The sequence below is a fragment of the Helicoverpa armigera genome, chromosome 5 (genome assembly GCF_030705265.1).
Source record: "Helicoverpa armigera isolate CAAS_96S chromosome 5, ASM3070526v1, whole genome shotgun sequence".
NCBI lineage: Eukaryota > Metazoa > Arthropoda > Insecta > Lepidoptera > Noctuidae > Helicoverpa > Helicoverpa armigera.
Window position 1 is genome coordinate 8,714,388 of NC_087124.1, and position 25,483 is coordinate 8,739,870.

General features: G+C 36.2%; 1 protein-coding gene across 1 annotated transcript in view; it reads right to left on the reverse strand.

The window, feature by feature from the left end:
• Positions 1-1,602: 1,602 nt before the first annotated feature.
• Positions 1,603-25,483, reverse strand: part of LOC110370844 (nose resistant to fluoxetine protein 6) — a 57,168-nt gene continuing 33,287 nt past the window's right edge. The window contains exons 3-13 of the mRNA XM_021326834.3: positions 24,590-24,771; positions 21,625-21,824; positions 18,037-18,169; positions 16,727-16,808; positions 15,230-15,338; positions 14,423-14,578; positions 12,005-12,502; positions 11,420-11,589; positions 9,361-9,537; positions 7,306-7,502; positions 1,603-3,558 (exon numbers count right to left, since the gene is read on the reverse strand). Coding sequence (XP_021182509.3) covers positions 3,427-3,558; positions 7,306-7,502; positions 9,361-9,537; positions 11,420-11,589; positions 12,005-12,502; positions 14,423-14,578; positions 15,230-15,338; positions 16,727-16,808; positions 18,037-18,169; positions 21,625-21,824; positions 24,590-24,771 — 2,036 coding nt within the window. The 3' untranslated portion in view covers positions 1,603-3,426. The remainder of the gene's footprint in view (positions 3,559-7,305; positions 7,503-9,360; positions 9,538-11,419; positions 11,590-12,004; positions 12,503-14,422; positions 14,579-15,229; positions 15,339-16,726; positions 16,809-18,036; positions 18,170-21,624; positions 21,825-24,589; positions 24,772-25,483) is intronic.

The following is a 25,483-nucleotide window of genomic DNA, read 5'->3' on the forward strand; positions in this document are numbered from 1 at the left end:
TAGTGTACGCAGGTATAATAAACTTGTGAGTTCGTAAATTTAATCAGATAATATATTCCCCGTCGGCATTACAATGTATTTGTTCGCCTACAAGCACAAAGGTAAAGATAGGCAATGTCTGAATAAACGTGTAACGAGCGTTCTACGCTATGATAATAAAGTTTATGTACTTCAATCTCTTAAGTTGATTAAATTCGCGTTGCTTTTGTGATGCTTCGTTTTAAAGCCAGTGATGTGCACTTTCATGGTAGTTGGGTGTGCAGTCATCTGTATTTGAGTCTACTTATGTTTTTATGTAGGATTTTAGCGATACTAGTACTTCATTGAATACGATAAAATACAATCACGGATCAATTCCGCGGTTTTCGCCTCTTCTGCATACCGCCACTTCATTAGTATGAGTGGACAACTTTACTAAACGGCGAAAATTGAACCTCGTAAATAGGTATACTTGGGACTTATAGGCTTTGATTATACGTTAATTTCAACAAACTGTTGGATCAATTGTAACGGATAACACTTATTTTTAAAATAGTTTTTAGCATGGCAGTTTGAATCTTTATGATAATTTTATGACTAAAGTTTTAATTTTATATCATTGTTGTTCGTAGAGACAATGTTATGCGTTATGCGACATAAAGCGTGTAATTTGTAAGTTCTATTAGCATTTATTTTTATTGTATTTTTTAAGCCTTTCAATCTGCAATCCAGCCAACTATAGCCATGAATTTATCAACCAAATTAATTGGCCATTATTGTTTATGCCATAATATATATCAAAGAGAATAGTCAGCTTTATTTTTAAATGCCTTTTTGGTAAAATGCAAAACTCTTTCAAAATAACTTCCTTCTCATATAAGATTACCTATGTTCGCTTCAAAAATTCATGAATCGTATATATTTTTATAAAATCGGTACTCTTTACGGCGTTATCACTTACCGGCACATCGGTACTTTATAACCGATGGTTATGGTTTTGGAGCGTACGGCAGCAAGCGGGATCGATCGCGCGACTATTTTGTCGTTTCATACACTGCGGCTGTCGTGTCGCACAAAAGCCTGCTTCCCTAATCTCATATCATTTCAGGAGCTCGGTATTATTTTTCCGTTGTGCGATTTGCTCTTACAGCCCATTGAGCCCATTAGTTTTATTCCTTTGACTGTGTTGTAATGCGTTTGAAATGAGGTTTTGTTTTTCAGGAAAAAATAAAGGTTAATATAGCAGCAGTAACTTTATTTAGGTTTTACTGTAATAGTGACAACGACCTTACGTAAACTATTACTTAATCTTGTTAGTCTCGGTGCAAAACAAAAATAACCACACGCTATAAAGCTTTAGTATGTTGTCGCCTATTTTAGTGAAGTGCTATGCTTGCCTACATCTCCATATGTAAACAAATGTCTATAGCATTCCGTTGAGTAACTCAAAGTGAACAGACTCAAGTAGGCAATAAGTCTAAGTGCTTTGACATCACTTAGGACTTTGTCTCACTTTGTTGTTTCTAGATCAAAACTTAGGCGCCTACGCAAATATTATCAATACATAGAAACACTATACATGTATACAGCGCCAAGTATTGGAGCTGAGGAGAATTTAATGAGACACAAGATAGTAATTAAATAATGCTTTATTATAAAATTTGCTATTTACAATATTAAGTAACATGATTTCAGAGTATTTTGATCAAATATGTTACTATATTTACAATTTATTCCCAAGCATACTGAGGTCGGTTTAACATTGACGATAACGTTAACGAATAATGCCTTAACAAAAACTAGATAAATATTATCAGGTGTCCGATATGTGCAGATTTCATATGAAATAATTTCCGAACCTCAATAAAATAACAAAATACATGAACATGTTATCAAGGACCTCTAAATATTCAATGCAATATCACTTGTTAAAAAAACAATTACCGTAAAAATACCCTAAATGCTAAACTCTCCTTGCTAACTATTGATAAGAAATACATAAAACAAAATCATTGTACTAACTTACCAACGAAAGCAAAGTTTGTTTTGGACCTACTCCTACGCTACCGTCAAATAAGGACTAACTGAGCATATCACTACGTACTTATTAGAGGTAGAAAATATTTAATAGGTCCTCGAAATTAAACACAAATTATACTTACAAACGTATGTATAATCTGTGGCCTTAATTAAATTATGATTTACGGGATAATGTTTTACATGGTACATTTACAAACAAACCAGCTTCGTTTAAGTAAGCTACAGTCTGCTACAATATTGATTAGAATTTGTAGCGAAGTATTCGAGTATAATTTGAAGATGAAATGTTGGTATAAATTCAAGTGGCGTCTGTCTCGTTGTTGGCCACAAAAACATTATCGGTATCGTGCGGTTTGGGTGCCTAACAAGAACCTAGTTATTATACAATGAACCCAGGATTTATGGATGTGGCGCGAGAGATAACGTGCGGTGAGCCAGCATGATTGATTCATTGCATGTAGGCGCGGTTATGGAGTGTAATCATAATAAATTATCATATTCTCGAGCGACACGGCATATTTGACAATTCCAGAAATCACTACATTGATTTATGTTGACGTTAGTAGATACATGAATGTCTTCGACGGACAGTTCCACCTGTAGGGGCTTAAAACATGTCGTAATATAATGTAGCGTTTTCTAATTGAGCATCATATTTAAACTTACTATCTAATTTCACGCTATTTTTATTTTGAGTACCAGAATAATTGACATGTTAAATTATCATCCCTGAATTAAAGTTGTTAAAGTAAATGAGCAAGCAACAACTTTTTATCTGATCCACGAGCGCGTAATCTCGCATCGTATAAGTTCACTCGTTGTTATACAATAGTGCAGGTACACTAACTCCGAGTGCGTCTCAATCAGTTGCCAAAATCTCTGTACTTGAGCAAGCACGTGTTTAACTTCGTAACTGGGTCACACAGGATTACCGCACATGTGACTATGTGCCGCCTATAGATAAAGCAGTAAAACATTACCCCTTAGAATCCATGTTACAGCGAACGGCGACGGGAACGACCAATAGCCTCCCATTTGCCGAACTTTATGTTCAAATCCGACAGATAAAAAGATATGAACTCCCATTGGTAACTATAAAAGTCTTTATTGGTAACTAAGTCCTTAGTATTTTGGGCTTCTTAAATTATAACCTAAATAAAGCTTCGATAGAGCGCACTTCATTGGAAAAGGTTTCTTATTACTAGAGACGGGAAATTAAATCACCAAATGTACCGGATATCGAATTTTCGTTCTGACGTTTGTGTAAGTGATATCTTTGAGAAGGTATAAAAATAAGTTTTTATTTACAATTGATTGATTCGCATCAATGAGTGCGCGTGTAACGCAAGTAATCAACACGTGTATTTTGGCGTGTTAATGCTACAACCGTGGTGACTTCATGTTTGTTCAGGAGCTCTTCTTGCTGCGAGGAGTGCCGCTGATGATCTTCAGAAGTCGGACGGCAGGCGCCTCAAACGCTAGCGAAATGGCAAACGAAGCTAAGAACGCCATCACTGCGTAGCCAGCGTATATCGCGAGCTGTGAACAAAGTTATACAAAAATTAAATACCTAAACTGAAAATGTCGTTCATTTGTGATCTGCACAAGAAAAAAATCTACGAGTCTTCAAATAAAAACAGAATTCGTATTAGAAATGGTGGTGGTCTGAATTAGTTGGAATTCTACTTCAGGTCTAATAAAATGGAAAATAAATAGAACTACATTAATTTTTCCATTTTTTAAAGTGGGTAAATGGGTCTGAAGAGGCTTTGCTCGTGACTAAAAGTAAGTACGAATAGTATATATCATATTAACGGGAGCCAAGGGTTTAAGTGCGTGAGGAAGTGAGCCCCGGGCGAGTCGTAGATCAACTTTAAGCCGTTTTAATAAGTGCTCTTTAATGAAAAGGGAAATAAACATTAATTACGTCATAATTAGCATGAAACTAGAGCCCGCTCCAACTCTTTTCATAAAAATTATGAAGACTATTTTTTGCCATAATGGCGTCTATGTTTAAATTAATTAAATAGTCGCTGTTAGTTGTTCATTTTGTATGAAGAATAAAAATTATTTTTTATATCAAAAATAAAAAATAATTTTGATATCAAATATGGCCTTTCCATATTTGATATCAAAAATAATTTTTAAAAGCCATCTTTTGAAAGATAAGATAGTTATGTATCTTATTTGAGAGTAGCTCAACCGATCAGCGTTCCCAGGTACAGTTTGAGTACAGTTCTAGAAAACTTCGTACACATCCCGGCTACATTCACCGAAATGATATTTGCGGAGAGCATTTCAGCTGATTGTATGTAGAGCGTAAAAGTTAAATCCAGGTTATGGGTTGAGTGCAATTTCATAACTCGGGATATTCCAGTTGCTACAAATTTTATGTTCAATCTTGAGTGGGCGCTGACTAAGGAATGAGGTTCCCCCTTGTCCTTCAACTAGAACAGTAAAATGTACGAACAACTAACTCCCTGATATGAGGTGGCGACGTGATATAAATCTTCTGGGCGACTGTTAGCCCTTCGAGGGATGAAGCGGCATAAATTCCGACGTAATAAGTCATCCCAACTTTATTCCTGATTTTGACTTAATTAAGTGACAGTTTTCTATCGTGTTGATAAATGGTGGTGGCTAAAAATACTTGAAGGTCTGCAGCTACGTTTGTGTGAGTTTAAGCGAGACATCCATTAACAAAGTTTAATGGCGCGTTTTGCTTTGACATTAACTGTGTACGTGAGCGAGGTTGTTTCAGGGGCACGGCGTCCCCTGCCCATTAAGAACAGCACTACATCGTACTATGAAACATCACAATACTCTACGGAATATAGTTGTTCTTAAGTTTTGTATCACGTCGCAGCTGCAGTTCCGAGTGCATTACTATCAAACTTTGAGAAAGCAACTTCCATTTAAGCTAAAAAGCGTTAAATTTCTGTGAGATGTTGCAATCTCTTGAAAAGTCTTTACACTCATTAGAGCAGATTATAAAAGCCATTATATAATATGTGGTCGTAAATTTTACAGCCAAATTAGCACTCGAACATGATCATTATTTAAAAACCTTTTTATCGACATATTATTATGATCCTCTTATATAAAATATGTGTTTACGTTTATAGGGTGATAAAACCGTGTTACGAGTATGACCTTCCTGAATAATTTACAATTATAAATTATGCCTTTATATATCAGTCATTCATAAAATAACACATAGGTATATGGAAATGAACTTTGTTCTATTAGTTTTTTTTTAATTCCACTTTAACGTTGATTGCATTAGTTAAAATTGGTTCTACCGAGAAGTCAGTACTTATCGAAGGAAATCTTAGTAGGAATTCTAAGGCTTTACTGCAAGCAGTTCATAAGAATTTTCTATCTTGATATTACAGGTAAATATCTAAAATTACGAATACTTGAGGCTCGTATTTCTCTCGACATTTTGTTTCCCAGAATTTAATTATCCTGATAGGTTTATCTCGTTTGCAAGATACTCGATACGAAATAGCTCTCAAGTATCAATTAGGAGGTGTCGGGCGACCAGTAACTAGTTACCAACTCGAGCTGTAAGTAAATACTATAGTTACGTTGACACGAACTAATGAGTGGCGACAAATAAAAGCTACAATTACTCGGGGAAAATACTTACAAAAGAATGACCAATGACGGCCGGTCACGTGTCGTGAAAAATGTTGTACTTTACATCGGGTAGAAGTTTTTTCACAATTCAAGGGCCTTTCATGTGCCAACGTTTGAATGGATGTCGAGAGCGCGGCATAAATCTGTGCCTGCCAAGTATACTCGACTACAAGGGCATTGTAACTTTTAGCCCCTACTTTACGACACATTTTACGTCAGAAGGCGACAGTAATGAAATGTTTATCTCTCATTATGTTGTAGTTTTAGGTCGTATGTTGATGCTACCGTTGTCTCACAGATGAGAGATTTATGTCGGCAATAGGATACGGTTGCAGTTTAATCTCGCTGTCCCGAATTCCTTCGTGGAATCCTGTATTTATCTAACCCGTCACTCCCAGTTACGGACGTTAAATAAATGAAGGGTGTTTCTATGATTTTCGGAATGATTTGAATTTTAGCATGTGTTTTTGGAACTAATTGTAATTATGAGAAATTAACATAGTTTTGTTTGTTCTTCCTTCTCGGTGTAGGAAAACATCATAAAATGAACTACGACCTAAAATTAACCATTACGTTAGTAATTATAAAAATGTAATAGGTACCTAATTTGTATTTTTGTCAAAAAAGTCTTGATTATTTTTATTAAAGTCTTGATTGAAAAAGAACAACAATTTAACTACTGAAACTCCCAGTGAAATCGCTCCTACATTTTTATTTATACCTCAAACGTAGTGAGTCAGTTGCGTGTGCCCTATTAGACTATTACATTCACTAGATAGCTAAGCGGAACACGGGTTTATCTTTACGTGCTAGTAAAAAACACGCCTCATGAACGAAACATGCTTCTAACATTTTGGTATGTACCTACTCTCTATATTCGTACCAAGACTACATATTTTGAAAAATTAAGGATATTTACATAGAACGAAGAAATGTTTATAATGTTGGTTTTTTCATAATGTAGAAAAAATATGAAGGTCGCTTTGGCTTAACAGAAACAACAACGCGGTTCATGTTTCAAATAAAGTTCAATACGGAATGAAAACGAGGAATTCTGAGTCAATTGTTTATTGTTATGTGTGTCCAGTTGGAAAGTTGGTGTTTTGTACGACATCACATTGGATGTTTGCAAGTTAATAGCAAAATGAAACAAACGTACTAACCTATTGTCATAAAGTAGGACAATAAATTCAATAAACATGACACTATGGTAGTAAATTAACGCCCATATTTGCTGAAAAGAGTGAAGTAGGGGGTTAATGTGTCACCCCTGATAACGGGTGGTATGTATGACACGATGAAGTATCTTTAGAATATATGTCGGTTTTTAAAGGTTCTTTAAATCAGCTAACGTAACGATTAAATAATACCACATCTCTGAATTTATGTTAATTGAAATTGAAAGTTAGATTAGCCGCTATTTATCTGGCTGTAAATAAAACGTGGATAAAGCATTGACTGCCCCACTGCTGTGCAAAAGCCTCCCCGTCTTGTCTCCACGCCTCTAGCTCCTTTGAGTGTTTCCACTAATCGCGGTTCTACGCGTCCAGGTCGTCCAGCCATTTCTTCCAAGGCCTACTCCTCTTTGGGAATCCGCTGGGTGCATTATGCTGACGATACAAAGTTTAACTATGTAATACATACCACAGTAGAATTCTGCATATGATAAGGGCCATCCAGCAGGAAGGAGGTGTACATCATGATGGTGGGGTGCACGAGGTAGGCCCCGTACGTCAGCCGGCTGAGCGGCAGCAGCCCTCGGTACGACAGCGCCGAGTTCACCAGCCCGCCGTACCCGCTGCAGCATGAGATCGCTACCCAAGCTACTGCTACTCCCCACGCTGTTGGGAACAAAATATGTGATAAAGTTATAATAAATAGAACAGCTCCATGTTTATTTCTGGTTCTTTCCCAAAGGAATGATGACTAATAGATCAGTGCGGTCTTAATATTTTGCAATGTTCAAGATTTGCAAAAGGCCTATTTAAAATCAAATCCGCTGTATGGTCGACTATAGTACGTTCGTGTATTTGCTGTAATTTCTTTTTGTAGGAGTGATATTATAATCTTACGATTTCGTCTTAACATCATACGAATTGCTTTGTGACGAAATATGTAAGAAGTAACAATTATTATTCCTCGCAGTAGGTAGATGCATAATAAAATCAAAGACACTTTAATAATGAAACTGTTAAATGTTCATTGACAACAATAAAGGAGTAAAGCAATTAGCGAAGTTTAGACCCAAACTTTATGAAAGTGCTTGAGTGGTTCATTTAATAAGTTAGTTACAAGACTTTACTAGTAATTAAACAAGACGAGTTTTTCGGACAACAAGACAAGTTAGTAAATATTTTGGACACAAAACAGCAATAAATTAAACAAGTAAATGGACGCGAAACTTTTAACCGTCTTACCACAAAAACTTTTTAACGTCAGTTTATGCCTTGTCTAAAAAAATGTCAAATTATGACGTTGACATATGGTTCATTTTGCAGCCAAAATTTTATTAGACAAGCGTAAAACAGGGTTTAAAGTTTTTGTAGTAAGGCCCAAAGTGTCTTGCTACTACGCTACGCACCGAACTACGGCGTAGTTCCTGCTACGAGTATTCTACATTTACGTAGCCACAACCCATATATTTCGGTCATACTCTTTTTATCCATTTCATAAATATTGAACGTAGCTAAACTTTATCACACTATGATTATTTCTTAAGTACTTCGATCTACTTAATATTTATCTCGTATTTTTGTATGCGGCATAAAACCTGATGAAAGAATTTTATGGGTGACTCTGCGCTGCGATCCGGCAGCGTTATTTATAAAAGAACTTTAAGGTACTGCGGACGACCGATAAAAACGTTATGATATATGTTACAGATTAGTGAAAAAAACATTTTTCTTACATTACTTTAACGTAGATTTCCCACAAAAAAATCAATCCATGAAATCGGAGCGAGTATGATTGATCCTCTGCGATCTGATCAAATTTTATTACTCGGGTATTATGTACCTACTTTAGGTGGTCGCTTTTTGTCAGTGACCGATTCTCATCGACTAGAGTCGATCGACTCGGGTATCTACCATGCAGAAACCGACTTTGTCTACTTAATCTTAAAGTCGAAAGTACGGCGGTAGTCAAAGTGAGGCTACACTAATGAGTCTCCTATATCTTAGACTGTTATCAACTACCCGCTTTTTAATGCTGACCGTAACATAATACTAAGTTCTTATGTCAGTGTAGAAAAAAATCTTTTAAATAGGGTATTTAGATAGGGCAGGAGATATGGAGCTTTTCCTTAATGGAGCGATAACGTCAGCACTCTCCACCAACTAATCGGATTCAGATACTTTGCACACGAATTGGAGAATTTGACTGTTTAAGCAAAGTGGGAATTGGCCTATCAATTTTTGCTCATGCAAAATTACCTTACCACGTTATGCTTAGTGAAAATAGCTATATCAGATACTGAAGTAAATACTTAGATGCCCTTCGCTATGACACGTATTTAAAGTATAAAAGAGTAAGGCCCGGTTTCACTGGCTACCGACAAAGTTTCAGTCAGTTATCTGATAGTTAAAGCTATTTGCCAGGTAAAGACTGCTTATAATTTCTGCCACATATTGCTATCTGTTAGAAAAGTTCCTTATATCGGTGATTTTATCAGTAACCGATGATACGAGCCGTAATTCTTACCTGTATGACCAACACTGATGTAGAAGGCAGTGGGCCAGACCTCGAAGTAGCCGTCCACCATGCTGAAGATCAGGCTGCCGATGATGGCGAGGGCGCCCGGCCATCCGATCGCTACCACCCAGTACGGGATCCGCAGTTGGCACTTCGTCTTGTGGAGGTACCAGCCTACCACCATGCCTTGAAGGGAATTCACAATTATTAGTTCAAGTTCTCTGGGCAAATTTTCATGGCTGCAAAATGCAAGTTCTTAATGTGTGTTTCCAAAATGGAATATGAAATGAAGCAGTTCAAAGCTTAATGTATGTAAACATTCATAAATAGACGAACCACAGAAATTACACTCGGAAGCTACACACAATTATTTGAACAGGCATCCACGCATGTGTTGTATATTATATGAGGAGAATAAATTTCAGTGATGAGACGGCTGGAGGGCGAGAGGGAAGTAATTCCTCCCTATAATAAAACTCTAATAAATTTTTCAACGACCTCGGGCTCCAGGCGTCTGTTACGTCAAACTGACTCGTGCTGAGCTTGTTATTTTTACACCCGCTCTACTTTCCGTCTACCTCCCAGACAGTGGTTTTCAAGGTAGTCATATACGACGTGTATTGAGGTAGAATAATCAGACCGCCTTTCTTAAACTGACTCAATAGGAAATTGATGTCCAATTTACATAATAACATGTCGAAAGTACGAAATACGCACCCAATTTATAGATAGGCCGTATAGAACCCCGAAATAGATAGGAAATTTTTGTTCGCATGCAAACCTGCCGAGATAAGCCAAGGTTTTAGTGATAACAATCAATGTTGATGTCGGGTACGCGTGTGGTGTGAAACCGGCCGCGCTTGCCAACTTATCGGGTTGTTCAGCCGACCATTTACGCTTTGTCGAACCCTTTACGATTCCCTCACTGACCACCGAAAGGAAACCAAAATGAAGTGAGCGTATAGCTTTTTGGGAAGATCGATAAAATCTCAGTAAAATACCCATTTTCGGGGATTACGCGAGGATCCGAGTTGGGAAGGGCTACACAATCAGTGGCGCGTCGAGCATTCCGCGCGATCTCGGCCGGGCCGTTGTATCGACCCAAATAATTTTTAACAGGCTTTTTATTTTATTGCATACTAGCTGGGGCGGCCATTTCGAGCTCTTTTAATATTCGTTTTTCAATTTTGCCCGCATTGTGTAGTGAACTCAAACGTACCACTGTGTAGTGTGTATGCAGTTTCAGCGGAACAAATCTAGTCCAGCATTGTGGCAAAACATTAGGAAAAATGGCATTCTTTTAATATTCGCCATTCAGTGAAATATGGCATACTATTTTGTAACTATTATATTTTGATATCACATAATTTGTGTTATGCATGATAATTTATTGGCAGGTTTGACAGAATATTATTTACTTTTACGCAATAAAATTGCAAATATTCTGGCGAGTCACACCTACTTTCTACAAAACGTGATACAAAACAGGTAGAATGTTTAGACTTGGAAATAAATACAACAATTTGATCTAACATTGACCTAGTTGTGCACTGTTAAATGGATGTCAGAATACAATCACTCGAATTATTAAAATGAAATAAGGATACCTAATTCTTTTAAATACATTTCTTTAACAACAATTGACAACATTTTACAAATAATATTTCGAAATACTTCGTAATAAGAAAAATGACAGATCACGGATCCATTAAACGAAGAAAGTGTCCAGTCATCCAATACCGTCCGCTCTTCATAATTTATCAAAGTTGAGATTGCTTCAGAGGCTGATTCGATTTAAGAAGCTGAAAGCTTCTGCGAAACAGCTATAATAAAAACCTCAGTAAACTTGAGAGAATGGCCGACATGCGTAACGTCGTCGGGTATGGATGGGTATACTTAGTCAATTACTAATTATACTTCTTGCTACAACATTCATCCATCACAGTCTATTCATAAGTCGGAATTAGTTTCACAAAGATGGACGAGCAACAACTAACTTCTTTCGTGCTTCTATTATTAGATAGGTATCCATCAACATTCAGTGACAGGAAATGTTTAATCCTCTTACCGACTAAATAGGGTCCGATCCTCGACCACGGCTTATCGTAGAGCGGGTCAAACATCTCGAAGGGCTCCTGTATCCGCGCCTTGTACTGATGCCACACCGAGATGTAGATCGTCGTCGCCCACGAGCTCACCATTAGCAGCCCCAGCGATACCATCGCGAACCGCGGGTGTCTGCAAATATACATAAATCATAAAGACTACGCAGAAATAAGGCCGAAATAAAACAGATATGAAAGTACGATACGCAAAGTTAGCCAAGAAAAGTAGGGAGCTTGTTGAATAAAGTACTACATTAGAACCGCGGCTGCTTGAGACCGTTTCGAGAATTCCACAAACGAATTCACAACATAAATCGGCTTAATAGTTCCTGAGACAACTTGTAAGAATTGTGTAAACAAACTTTTTCACTTTACAAAAAGAGTATTCAAGGAAAAATGGACCAAAAAATTTTAGCACTTCACACAAAGAAATCTACTCGATTTGTAGTGGAAAATTGGGCAAACACAAATTAGATCACAGAATTTTGGTAAACAGATTTTTTGATTTCGTGAATAAAGTTTTGGATGAAGTATTTACTTATACTTACTTAACGGAAATTAATAGTAGTATAATTCCAACTACGTAGAACTGCGTGTCGTTGGCCATATACCAGGACCAAACCATGCACATCTCGCGTTGAGGGTACAAGTTATTAATGTACAGCAGATTGCGCCACCAGTACTTATCGCAAGTTATGTGGTCAAATATCGCCGGCTCAAACACTGATCTGTCGTGTGTATACCTCAGAGCAATCTCATTTAGACCAATCACGAAGCCGTAAGCTGGAGTAAGTCTCACTAATCGATATGAAAATAAAATGAAGAAAGATTTAATCATAGCCACGAATTCTGCCATAGAGTAAGCGCTGGTCTTAGGCTTGTCCAATAAGTCCTCCTTAAAAGATTGTTGGCTTATCACAGAGATGGAGAGAGCGGAATTACTGAAGCCGTTAAGGTTCTTGTTGATGTCCTGTTTATCTTGCTGGTCAGCTTTGGCGGCCTTTTTGTCCTCGGTTCGTAAGAATAGAATCGTGACGAGTATCCCGCTGTAACAAAAGAGAATACGTTATTCAAGACATCCATTTATTTCAAGGTTCGTATCAATTGATCTGTTGATGTAAGAAAGGTTATTGAGAGGGCCGTTCGCCGGAAATGGATTACTATTAGGCTAACGCTTGGCCCTAAATCGTACTAGTATCGGCTAGATTTAAGAGGACTAAGTAATTAAAGGTTCTATTATAAGATAAGATTTCCTCAATTATCTGTATCGATTCGCCTTTGTACTAAGTACTTATCACATCTTCTATATCGCCTCAACATAACGTATCTTGTTGATTGTATTTCCCAAGTGAGCCGTATTAATTTAATTCACCTTACCCTTACACGTACGAAGTTACCCTTTCACACCCATGAGACAGGGGTGTGAAACATAAAAGGAAGAAAAACAAACTGCTTGAACTGCCCAAATAAATTGGGATCTTTTTGTTATGGCAATTTAATTATGGTTACACATGTTCTGATAAGCTCTATCTTCAATATAGTGCCCTGGCAACGATACACTGTCGTGTTCCTTTGTTCTCTTGTAAACAGTAATGAAAATTGTCATGCTGGGCACATGTCAATTTGTACCGGACATGCGAGAAAAAAGGTCAAACATGTTCGCAAAAATAGGACAACATCCATAGGTACACCTATCCGTTTGACGATATGAAACGGTTTTATGAGAATCGAAATTGATGTTCGCGGCTTTTGAAATCTGTAGCTGTCTTTGTAACTATTCTAAATTGACAGCGGTGGGCGCTTTCAGTCAGTGGACGTAATTGGATTTGACGGTCAAACAGTTTGATGGAAATCAAAGTAGATAAGGGTGACTGTGGGCCCCAGAGAATGGAGCTCAGCTAATCGTTGATTAAATACGCATTAATTGTTTTTCATTCGTGGTTAAATGTTTGTGAAGCAATGTGCGAACAGTCGTGTGGGCGTTTGAAGTCGGATTAAATTTTAATTAGGTACCTAGATTGGGTACCTTATTATGCTATTTCACTTCACCAGTAATTGTTTGAAGTAATTAAAACGGTAATGTGGTAAGCATAATATGATGATACAGCAATAGAAAGTGAAAACATCGTTTAAAAAAATATAAAACCAATATAAACTATTATAATTTTATTACAAAGATTTTTATATGGATAAAAAATATCAGTATCCGTTATTTAATGAAATCGTATTATGAGGATTAAAATGCCTTTCTAACAGACTCCTTGATGCAATTATGTAACATTGTATTTCAAATGTATGTGTAATGTCAAGAACTTTAACTACAAGGATATGAATAATGAGTGTTTACTTTCTAATACTTCCCAAGGCCAATTCTTAGTAAGTTAATGCATTAAATAAACCTAGTTTACATAAGTTATGTAAAACGAGTGTCTCTTTAAATCACGTAACCATTAAATCCGCGATGAGTCAAGATTATAATAATGTTAATTTAAGTGTGTCCCCGGATCTAGGATGCAGCGGTTTATACGGCAACAAGAACCGCTTTCCTTAAATAATAAAACTGTAGAACAATGTTGCAGGTCAAGGCAAAATATAACTCTCAAACTAATCTCTTCAGGGTTTCTGTCTGATGTTGAGTCAATCCTAGTATCCTTAAGAATCCAAACTGTATGCCTTGAAGATGCGAGAAGCCGAAAATCGATCTCAGTGGCGTGCACTTGGAGAGGCCTATGTCCAGCAGTGGACTGCGATAGGCTGATGATGATGATGATGATGATGATGCCTTGAAGACAGATAGTTTTTTTGGTCAACTATGTTCAAATTCCGTTTACATTAATTAGACCATAAAACTACCTACGACGTATAAATGCATGCCGTGGGTAAATAGGTAGTGTCTTCTTTGCTTTCAACCGAGTTTTATCAACCAAAACAAAACAGTAGCAGATTTTTCTATTTATAGTACTGACCTGATAACAAAGAAGGTATCAACACAATAGGAGGCGTTGCCGACGGACTGATACCAGAAGTTGCGCTCGGTAATCACCCGCATCGTCTTGTTGTCGGCCACGTAGAATATCGTCAGGTATGTGTGCACCATTATCACCCAGATTACTGACATGAACCTGCAAATAAGGGTAGTATGAGGCTTCTTAATTTTACTTAATAATATTTATTTTAGTTAAAAGTTTTGTCAATGTGAGAAGTCAAAAGATGTCGAGCAGTCCGAAAGCAATTTTTTTGGAAGTGTTAATTTCCTACACCTATTTCAGATTTTTTTATTTTCAATTGTGCTCAGATTTTATCTCGATATCAAAAAGAGGTAGATGGTATATGTAATTATGTTTAACATTATCATTAATACATATAACGATCCCATAAAACAGGAAACCTAATACAGAACAGGCTATTGAAGAGGAACTAATTTGTAAAGTTAGATTAACTTCAGTTAACCGCTATTTAATACCTACGCAAACGGCGAACTAAGCTTCACCGGAATTTATTACGGGCATAACAAATACTCTATTAAGTTCAGATTTATCTAGCAAAACCAATCATAAGCACGTAAAACTGAACAACAGAATATCGGATTACGGTTCAATCAGGCTTTACTGCAAATACTAGATCAAATGCACTTTACACAAGCATTGATTCACGATTGAAATAGGAAGCGGACACACTGATGCGAAACAAAATCATTGGGAAAGCACATTTATATTCATGTACTTACATGAGCCGATACGGGAACAAAAAACTTGGGCAATAAAAGAAAATACCTCATTCCGTGAAGACATGTGAGAGCCCCATCGTTGGGAGGGTCCGTGCTGAGGATCGTACGCCCGTTCGACAGGATCGAAAACGATAACAGCACCTCCGACCAAACTCCTGAATACAGAAAAGAACAACTTCAATTGAAATAAAGATAAGTTTCGCTAAAGGATACCAACTTCAAAGTTCCTTTAGTACGTTTCCTAGAACAAAGACATAACTTTGATTCTTGTTTCCTGTTTATTGTATTCGATTGTTTATTTCGCTATTTATTTAGAGAGCTATCCAGCAAACAATAGATCTCTACTCTATTGGATAACATTGTTTCGCAAATTTAATATCGTTCGAAACGCAGCGATGCTTTATAAAATAAAGTGAAAAAGATTTGGCGTATGAGAGAAATGTTCAAGCTGTGTAGAAAGTTTTTACAACAGTAATATCTTGTACCTGGAATGACGGTGTAATGGTTGCCAAGCTAGTAACTCGTCGCATTAGCTCAAATTTAGTCTAATACTCATTAAGTGGAAGGTCGTCTCGGGGGAAGCCATCACCGTCAGCTTAATGTCGGCCCGACTTAGATCAACACACTTAGGGCCCAACCGTGTAGCTACAAACTTAAGGTTACTTAACATGCTGTTACCACCACAATTGTCGATCTAAGTTCCATAGCACCGCATATTGTACTACTAGCATATTATCAGGTATTAAATGCCCACGTATTTACGTAATGTTGGTTTATTGCTGAACGTAAACTCCCTTATTCCCAGTCCGCGGAAATGATTACAGTGTTTAATTTATCAGGTTAGTGATTACACCTAGTAACGCTTTTTATGGCCCAGGGAATTCATTACGTAATTCCATTCTGACTGGTGTTTAAATAATTTAGGCATCCATTATGGCTAAATATACTGGTTCTGCCCTCAGTACACACTATGCACAGTAAATACAAGACCATTGTTTTAATTTGAGAGCTGCTCGTAAAATTATGCCTCCCAGCTATTGTACTCCTTGACCTTGCGACTTCCAACTTTCTCAAACTTCTTAATTGTCGGCTTATGAACGAAGTTTATTTACGGAGCCATGAAGAATTGGCAGTTTTTTCTTATTCTAACAAAGTGGAAAGTTTCTTAAGTTCTTTTAAATATTTTCTTTGCATAATTCCTTGCATAAGTAGTTTAGTAATTTCATAATTACCTCTCGGTAACTTTCTTTGCAAAGCTCTCGGTTTCATTATTTTAAAAATATTCTCATTTTGTTAAAAGAAAACAGATAAATTACGTTAGAGTCTCTACATCAGGGCGAGCTCATTGTCCTGTTTTCTTTGTTCTAGGCCATTAAAAGGGCCGTATATTTTTCATTATCGTCGTAATTAACATCAAACTTATTTCATAATTGCCGTAGGCTTAGAAACTTTTATGAAAATCACAATTGCATTTAGTGGAAAATTATGCGTCACATATTTAGCTGTTATGGAGGTGCCCGTATAAAGCGCATTAGGTACTCACCGCAAGTTTCCCGGCGAAGGTCTCTGTCCCCATTGTCTGCGCTCACTGGTTTCCCATCGGCTACCGGCACATTGTTATGAGCCTGCAAATATCGTGACGTCAGAACTGTTCATTGGCTACAAACAATAGCCGACTTACCAACCCTATTCCCATATTAACTCTTTTGTAAATATCAGATATCCAATTATAGCGGTGGTTTATCTATTTCCATTCTATTGCCTGAATTTCTAATAATAACTGATTATTGTGTTGATGAGATAAAAGTCAATGAAAATGATAGTAACAAATCTAGCTACGAGATTTAATCCATATGCTGTTTTTATCAGCATCGTAAGCATCTCTCGTATATTTGCACAGCCTCTTCCTTGGTCACACTTTACATGATACCTTGGAGATAGAAAACGATTATACGTCTTGGTGTAATCTTAATTAATGCGATCCATCTACCCAACACTTAATTTAAAAGCAATTACAATGTTGAGCTAGACTTTGTTTGATCGAAAGCGTGAAACAATGAGTATGCCGACATAATTTGGCTGTTCGTAATTAATTTCTGCCTCTACTATTATAATGGAATAATGGTTTGTCCAATATTCGGCTGTTAATTGGAATATTAAAGCCGGCAGTGTTTCTGACTGTGATATGTGAAAAATGTCGACAAAATATTGAGTATTACAAGGGCGTCGTTTACCCGGGCAGTTGACGTGATGCCCCGGTTAACCGGGTCGATGACTTTCTATGCTACAATACACGTTTGATATCAGGTTATTAAATATTTCGGAAGATTTTTCGGTTTGGTTAAACATTCATTAAATTGTTTATTGGGTTGGGTTTTGTAAGCGAATTGATATTAAACTGAAAAAAGTGCTGAAAAGTACAGATATTATTAGGTACAAACTCGCCGCCTTTTATTAAACTTTTTTCGCTTTTTATAGAATGTGAGCTTTACAAAAGACTTAATAAAAATTCAATAATTCCTGTTAAAAAGTTCCGAGATTTTAATATTTGAGTGGCTGAAGTGAGCGAACTTTTCGGTTTAATAATAAATGTCCCTTTACTGTTTTGTCGACCGCACAATGCCGGTCGGTCAAGTTTGTTTTTAGGCTTATATCAAATTAATTTGTATGGCAGCGGTGGCTGAAAAACACGGGGAACTTTCAACCTGAGATGAGCGTTTTCCTCGTTACGCGCCATATATAATCACACGGCTTGTTTAACTTAAAATATCCTGGCAAAGTTGATTTTTCTTTCGAATAAAATAAAATATAATATATACTTAAAAAAAGAATATTATAAACGAAAGTACCAACAGGTTGTTTATGGTTGGCGTCGTTCCCCAGCTCCTGATCACGGGACTCCTTGGCCATCCGGTACTTGCGCTCCAGGTAGCCCTCGTACAAAGACGCCAAGAGCATCAGCACTCCCACCAGGGTCACCACCGTCCTGTAAACAAGCCATAAATATAGCAAAACTAGATTTTCAGATATTAAATTCACTCCAGATGTTGCCAAAGCCAATACGCTAGGAAGTAAAATGTTCTAAAATTCTTACGTTCAAAATCTTTAGCGAAATTATTAGTAGAAAACTCGTGATGTGATTTAAAATTGAACAGCTTCCAAGCACTTGTTATCATGCAAACTGTGTGAGGACCAGAGGAGGCTTTAACAAGATTCTTGGCGCTCGTTCAAAACCTTGCTTAACAACTAGTATTTTGGCATACCTACTCACTGTTTGAACTACGAAACAGCTACAAACTTCGCATTAACTTTTCACAAACGGTAAAAAAAACTATGTTAACCTTTTTTAAGCTTTTGCTTGCAGTGTTGCCATTCCTATCTCCTGGAATTATTTTTAAATCTAAAACGCTAATATGCCTATTACGTGTTTTCATAATGCAGAATTAAACGGTAGTGCCTTCGTTTCCTTTAGGGATAAATGCGTGACCGTACATACGTGATGTATAGCTGTTAGATAGGGTCGCATTGCCAAACAGCTCATGAGTAATACATCTTCGTCGTGGACCTTTGAGCATCTGTCTTTCTTTGTGACAGACTATACGAACAATACTATTGTAAAGGTTATTACTTTAGTAATGATAGTGTCGACCTTAGCTTACTAAGCTCATACATTTTGTTTAGAAACACAGTTTGAGATGGAATGGTGAATGTGTGACTTTCAATTCTTTGGATATTACTGTAGGTCAAGACTAAACTGAATGATGTCAGGTTTATTTACGACGGCTAAAGTGTGAACGTGGCAAAACAAAACACTAGCTAAAATAAATTAAGATCTTCATAATTTATTGCTGTTTGTCACCCAATCGATAATTATAATGAAATGGCAAAGCGAAACCTATTTTATAAAATTTATATGATGTAAATACATACCCAGTTAAAGATTTAAAAAATTGTGACATGCTATCAAACGTGTGTATTGAATGAAACTGATTATGGTATTTATTTAAATCACTTACATATTTTAGACCCTTTGGAGAAGAAAAGATTAATAAAAAATAGTTAGCTTTTGTATTATTAGATACAGAAAATATCTAAATGGCGGCATAATACTGTTTTCTTTTTATACTTAAGCAGGTTAGCAAAGGCATTACAGCCATACAGCCTAGTTAACCAGCAATAGTTAAAACTTTTAATTCATTCTTAGGTACTATATAAAAAAATATGATTTTATTAGTTGTTAAAAAAAAATATATACATATTTTTGTATTTAAAACTATTTATTTGTGGCCATGGCATTGATTAATAAATAACTGAGCATTTTTGTTGTGCATTTTACGCCAAAATGTAATTTGTTTTTTTTTTACTTTCATCACATTCGAAAGGAGATGGCCAAAAAAACACCCAGAGTCGACAGGAACTTCATATGTATGATTGGATTCAGTATAATTTGTGGATTTTAAAAAGTATTTCAAATCATCTAAAAACCATGGGGTTCTCTTTTTACAACGTTTTTTCGATCAAGATTTTAGTTCACAAAAAAGTTTACTTTTACTGTTTGATGTTCATTAGAAGTTGAATGCAGGCTCGTGATTGGACCGTTTTGCATTGCTAAGTCATTTGTTATATTTGACAATGTCACATGGCGCGATTTTCAAAGACAATTTCTGAAAAAAACGTTTCATAGCCAGTTGTGAAGGTTGCATATAACTGCGAAACCTCTCCAAGTAGGTAAGGTCGGTGCTTAATCGTATCTGGAGTGGTTACATACAAGACCTTTTAATCACTAGGCCAACTCGGAAACCATGGGGTTATTACTATTGGCTTGTAAAATATTAGTTTACTTTGCTTTTTTATGTTCCTTGATGTTAATAATCTTTAAAATAAACATTAATTCAACATAACCTATTTTAACTATATTATGAAATAGCTCCTATACCCCATGGATTTCAGGCTGGATTTTTTGGCACCATCAAAGGTCTATCATAAGGAACCTATTGGTAACCATTTCATTGCTGTCGAATCTGGGTTTTTTTTCTATGAAAATTTGGCCATCTCCTTTAAATATGTGAAGTTTTTTTTTAAACATTAGTTTTTCATTTATGAATAAACAAGCTTCAAACTTCAATTCAAACTTCGAATTCCGAGATTCCTTCTCACAGCAAACATTTTGGGATATGATTAGGTGATTATCTAAATTGATCATATTCTAATGTCTTTAGATAAATTACACATAACTACCTATATCAAATGACAAGATAAGGTTCAGTGACTCGCATAATTTTACACGTAATATGCCATAGCCAGCGACGGGCGACGAATTAATTAATTAGGTTGATAGCTAGCTACAGATAGCTTCCGAGCTCATTGTATAATTAGAAACCTATTTAGTTACAGTTGATGTTATACACGACGCAGTTATGATTTTGTATAGGTACTAAACCTTCTTAACATAGGTAGAGATAAAAAAAAAATACTCCAGTTTTGTTAGGCACTTGTTCTTTGAAACTTAAATTTAACTTTTTCAATCAGTAAATATTTCAGTAACCGCTTATATTTTATTATATTAATTCATTCATCACACTAGATAGGCATGGTTCATAGTATAACATTACCTCATCATTTTTCCCTTATATAGGATCTTGACTTTGTGAAAATATCTAAATAACTTTAACTATCATTTGTTATTTCCTAATAAACAAGAATTTGACATAAATTGCATGTAATACAAATATTTTTAGATTTATTCTCAAAAATATTGTAGTTGTGACATATCGTTTAACGCACCATTCTCCTAATCCTACTATTAAATCTTAAATCTGTCTAAAGCAGCAGCTCAATTACCACAATCATAATAAGCCAGCATTACCTCAAGGTAAGCCACGTTCAAAACTCTAATGATTGCATCTCATAATGTTTAGACATCGCCATCTAAATAAGGACCTTGCATTAGTATAATCTTAGTTTACTTTCAAGCTAAATCGGTGTCAACAATCACAAGTATTTACATAGTTAGGAGAACTTAAACATATGTACCACGTAAAATGTACAAATAATCCCAGTTAAGTAGGTAGGTGCGTACGTTATGCTAACCAAACAGAGCTTATGAAATAAAAAGCTCTTTTAAAAGGCAATTTAAACACCTTACGAAATTCAGGGCTTAGCCATAGGCTTAACATAACATTGTTATAAATTCATGTTCTAAGGCCTGGTTTCACTGGTTACCGTTAAAGAGTCAGTTAGGTTAGTACCCTATCTGATAATTATCTGAAACAAACGGCTGCTTATAATTTCTACCAAATATTTCTATCCGAGACCAGTGCAACCAAAACTTTTGGTTTATTTGTCAGATAAGATCCTGATTGATTATCAGAGATTTTAGAGCAGTAACCGGCCAAACTAGCTATTAAGTATTTACTTATGTTGAATTTCATGCCAACTTACCCAAGTATTTGCAGCTTAGGGTCTGCGAACAGGTCATAGTTTCCAGGGACTGGTCTCAAGCTGATCGTGGTGAAGGAAGCCTGAAGGCCAGCCGTTGAAGCTAGAGCAGACGCAGCGCCCTCTGCAGCGCCCAGCAGCGAGGTGACAGCTTTCATGTCACATGACGCTGGCACGCATTCGCCAACCAGCATCAGTCGACTCTGGATGCGAAAGACAATTTAATTAGTAATTAATTAAGGTGGCTAAGGTAAGTCGTAATTGTTGAGCTTCATCAGGTTTCACCCATGTCCCAAGAGAGCTTCTTCCCTATCCCGATATAAACTAGCCTATGTTACTTAGTAATAGTGTGGCTTCCTAACAGTGCAAGAATTTTTCAAATGCTAACAGATGTTGTTTCCTATTTTATAGAAATCGTCACGACCATGCAACATAATCACAAAGATAAATCGTTAAAAGTTGACCAAGTCCCCACCGGTGTAAACTTATAAACTGTCACGCCTCGATCATCAATTAAAAAGTAAATGAGAGTTTGAAAGGTTATCCATCTACCATTAGTCATTACTCTAAGTAGGTCTAATTATTTGCCATGAAAAATTGCCAACGTTGGCTTAAAAGTGTCATACTTATGTATATTACTTTATTGATGAACAATTTGCCATGAAAAATTGCTAATGTTGGTGCAAAAATGTCATACATCAACCTAGGTATTAAACATGGACGTTGGTGCAAATGTGTGGCCAGGGTTAGTTGCTCAATGCACTACATTCATTAGCCGGGCAGGCTTCACTGGGCGACCTTTGCGTAAGCTTGAGCTTGGTAATTGAATGTCAGTCAACGTGACGAATGCTCGCACACGATGTATCGGTGTTCGGCTTACGGGGACGCGACAGCTGCGCGCTCCCATCGCCTTTCTTCGTCTTTAAGGCATTACGCATACAAATGCTAGGGATTTTCTTTTTTTAAACTACGTACGTATCTGTTATGTGTGTTTTGTTTAAGCGTTTGAGCAAATCCGAATGTGTAAAAGGTTTGCTTTAGCTTTGTAACTTTCAGCGTTTGTTAAATACTTGCGCACATAAGATTACGTTCGTGTTTATATGTCAGATTAAGTTTAACATTTAAAGAGGTAAAGCTGCTTTTATGTTGGATGAAAACCTAGCTATAAAAGTCATGCAAGATACGCACGAAAAATATAAACCGTTTTAGCATTTTGCTAAAGCATTTACATACCTACTATGTATTTACCTGAATGTTGTTCCCGTAACCCAAAATAATTATTGTCACCATACTAAGTAATTATTAGGTGACCTTTTAAAGCCAATGTTTAAATGTCATAGGCTAGACATTATTATCGGTCATTAGCTATTACCCAAGGCACTCATTAACGCCAAGGTTTTACTGGGCAGAGATAATTAGGTGTCATTCGAAAGGTAAAAAGAAATCGATGTCAAAAAAGCCTTAAAGCCTTTTAATGTGGCCTATATTTTATTAATTTACTGTTAGTATATCAATATAAGTTACAAACAAAACTAATACATTTACAAGCGAGCCCCAATACCTTCATAATATTATTTGAGATAGGGTACGTGACTGGTCCAGCACCCGTTAATAAATGTTGATTCATCCACGCCTACCACCCGAGGGATGAAAACTTTCTGACCATCATTAATCTATATATCATATTGAAAAGATAATAACACTTTCTTATATGATATACGCAATATTCACTCCTACCTACTTTATATCTTTGTTAATCCGCCGATTAATTCAAAACGATCAAAATAAGGAGTTAGGCATTATAAATATTTATACCGAATTAATTGGACAAGACCCCAGTAAATTGAATACTATTCAATTTTACCTATGCAAATTATTATTCAAATTATGGTCCTATCACAAAAACATAAACCTGAAATTACTCTCTCTGCTGATATTATAGGCTTTACTGAGCAAAAAAAAATAATAATTATGAAATCAATGAAGGCTTATTTTTACAGTCGGAACCTTGAAAGTTTAGCCGTGTGTAAGTATTAAAAATGTAAGTGTGTCACTAAATAAGTACCTACTGTTTAACTAAAATATTGTGCAACTTATGCAAGTGATTGTTTATAACATAAACGAATAAACAAATTGCTTAATTTATTGCCTCATTGCCACCGCGGACCTTTAAAGCTCGTTATATCAATAACTAACCGTAATACTTTTCTGCAAAATGCACTTATTTTCTATCTTTTCGCGAAGTAAGTCAGTGTGTTTTCACACAACACTGCAGGGAATAGGAACGTAGCAAATGAAGTTGACTCTATCGGCGCAAAAGGTTGAAACTTGCGCCGCGAGGTAGTAAAACTTTTATATTAAACTTTCGTGACGTAAGGGTGAATTAGCCTCACACAGCCCGGGGTGAGTTCGCCTTGTTATTTATCTTTTGTGGCAGCCTACACCATAAAATTAACGGATCGAATGACGTCACGTTTACGATTTATACTCACTTGAACTTTCTTTGTTGTTATTCGTTTGTTTGGGCTACTATTTGTGTTGTCAATCAAGATTTATACGTCAACATTAATATAAATTAGGTAAAATTAACATGCCTTAAGTTAAAACTTGTTTATAGGCAGGCTATTTATAGATGGGCCCTGCATCGGTACGCATCATATTATTAACCTTTAGAGGTCAAAGATATCGCAAGCCGTATAGAATTACCATTTAAATACCGTGTCAACGAGTGAAAGTTTCAACTCTGCGGATTTCTGCATAAATACTATACAACAGAGCGCCAAAGGGTGTAGGTAATAAATTTATTTAACCACATAAATTATTTAACCCGTGGAAATGTTGCTACGGGTGTATCAACTTCAAGGTGTGTAATTTTTTGGAAATCGCACATTTTCAATTGCTAAGGTATTTTTGTATGTTTTTTGGTATTTTCTTTAGAAGGTTTATAATAAAGTAAAAAATTAGTTACCTGTGGTAAATGTTCGTTGTCCACAGTCAAGTTGATCTTGGCAACGTAGAAAGTAGTGGGGAAGGGCGGCGTTTGAGCATAGTACTCGGACAGTTGAAGATCGCGGCAGGCGTTCTGTGAGCCCAGCCAGTATTCGTTGCCGAACAACACATTAGGAGTGTAATGGCCAGACGCGTCGAATACTGGAAAAGGAAAAAATAAAGTATTAAAACCTTTTCGAAAACTTGAGAACATTCTAGAATTCTAAAATAGATTCTACAACATATTTTATAGGCGTTGTAGTCTTCTTGTTGCTAGGTACTTGTTCGAACTTCGTAATTCACAAGGGAATTTGAGGAAATATGCTCAGAATAGGCAAAGAATTTTTTGGTTACAATATTTGCTTAGGCAATCCGTCTTCATTTTGAGTTAATTTCGTATTCGAAATAAGTATGTCATTGATTCCTATGTTTATTTTTCGCCGGTGTGATTTAGGGTGTCTATTCTATTTCATAATTTTGTAACTAATCAACTTATGGTCATTATATAAAATAGTTAGGGTAGATTACGTACAATATTTTCCTCCGTATCCCTTCCTGTAACATAATAGGGGTATAATTAGGGTTTTGCATAACTTGTTAAATAACTTAAATAGTTAGCTTAGAATTATTAATTTGACTTTATTTGCTTGCGAAGGGGCCACAGTTTCCTAACAATGTCAGCTTATACATTTAAGATTGTTGGCTCACAAGTTTCTTCACTTTGTTCGAGACATCGTTCCATTCGCCGTGCAACATAATGTTGTCCAACAATTTCCTGCGGTTTCCTTAAATCTATTTGACTTTAAGTACTAGCTTTAACGTTAGGTTATAATTAGTAACAAAGGATATTTTGTCATAATTCCTCACAGTTGCA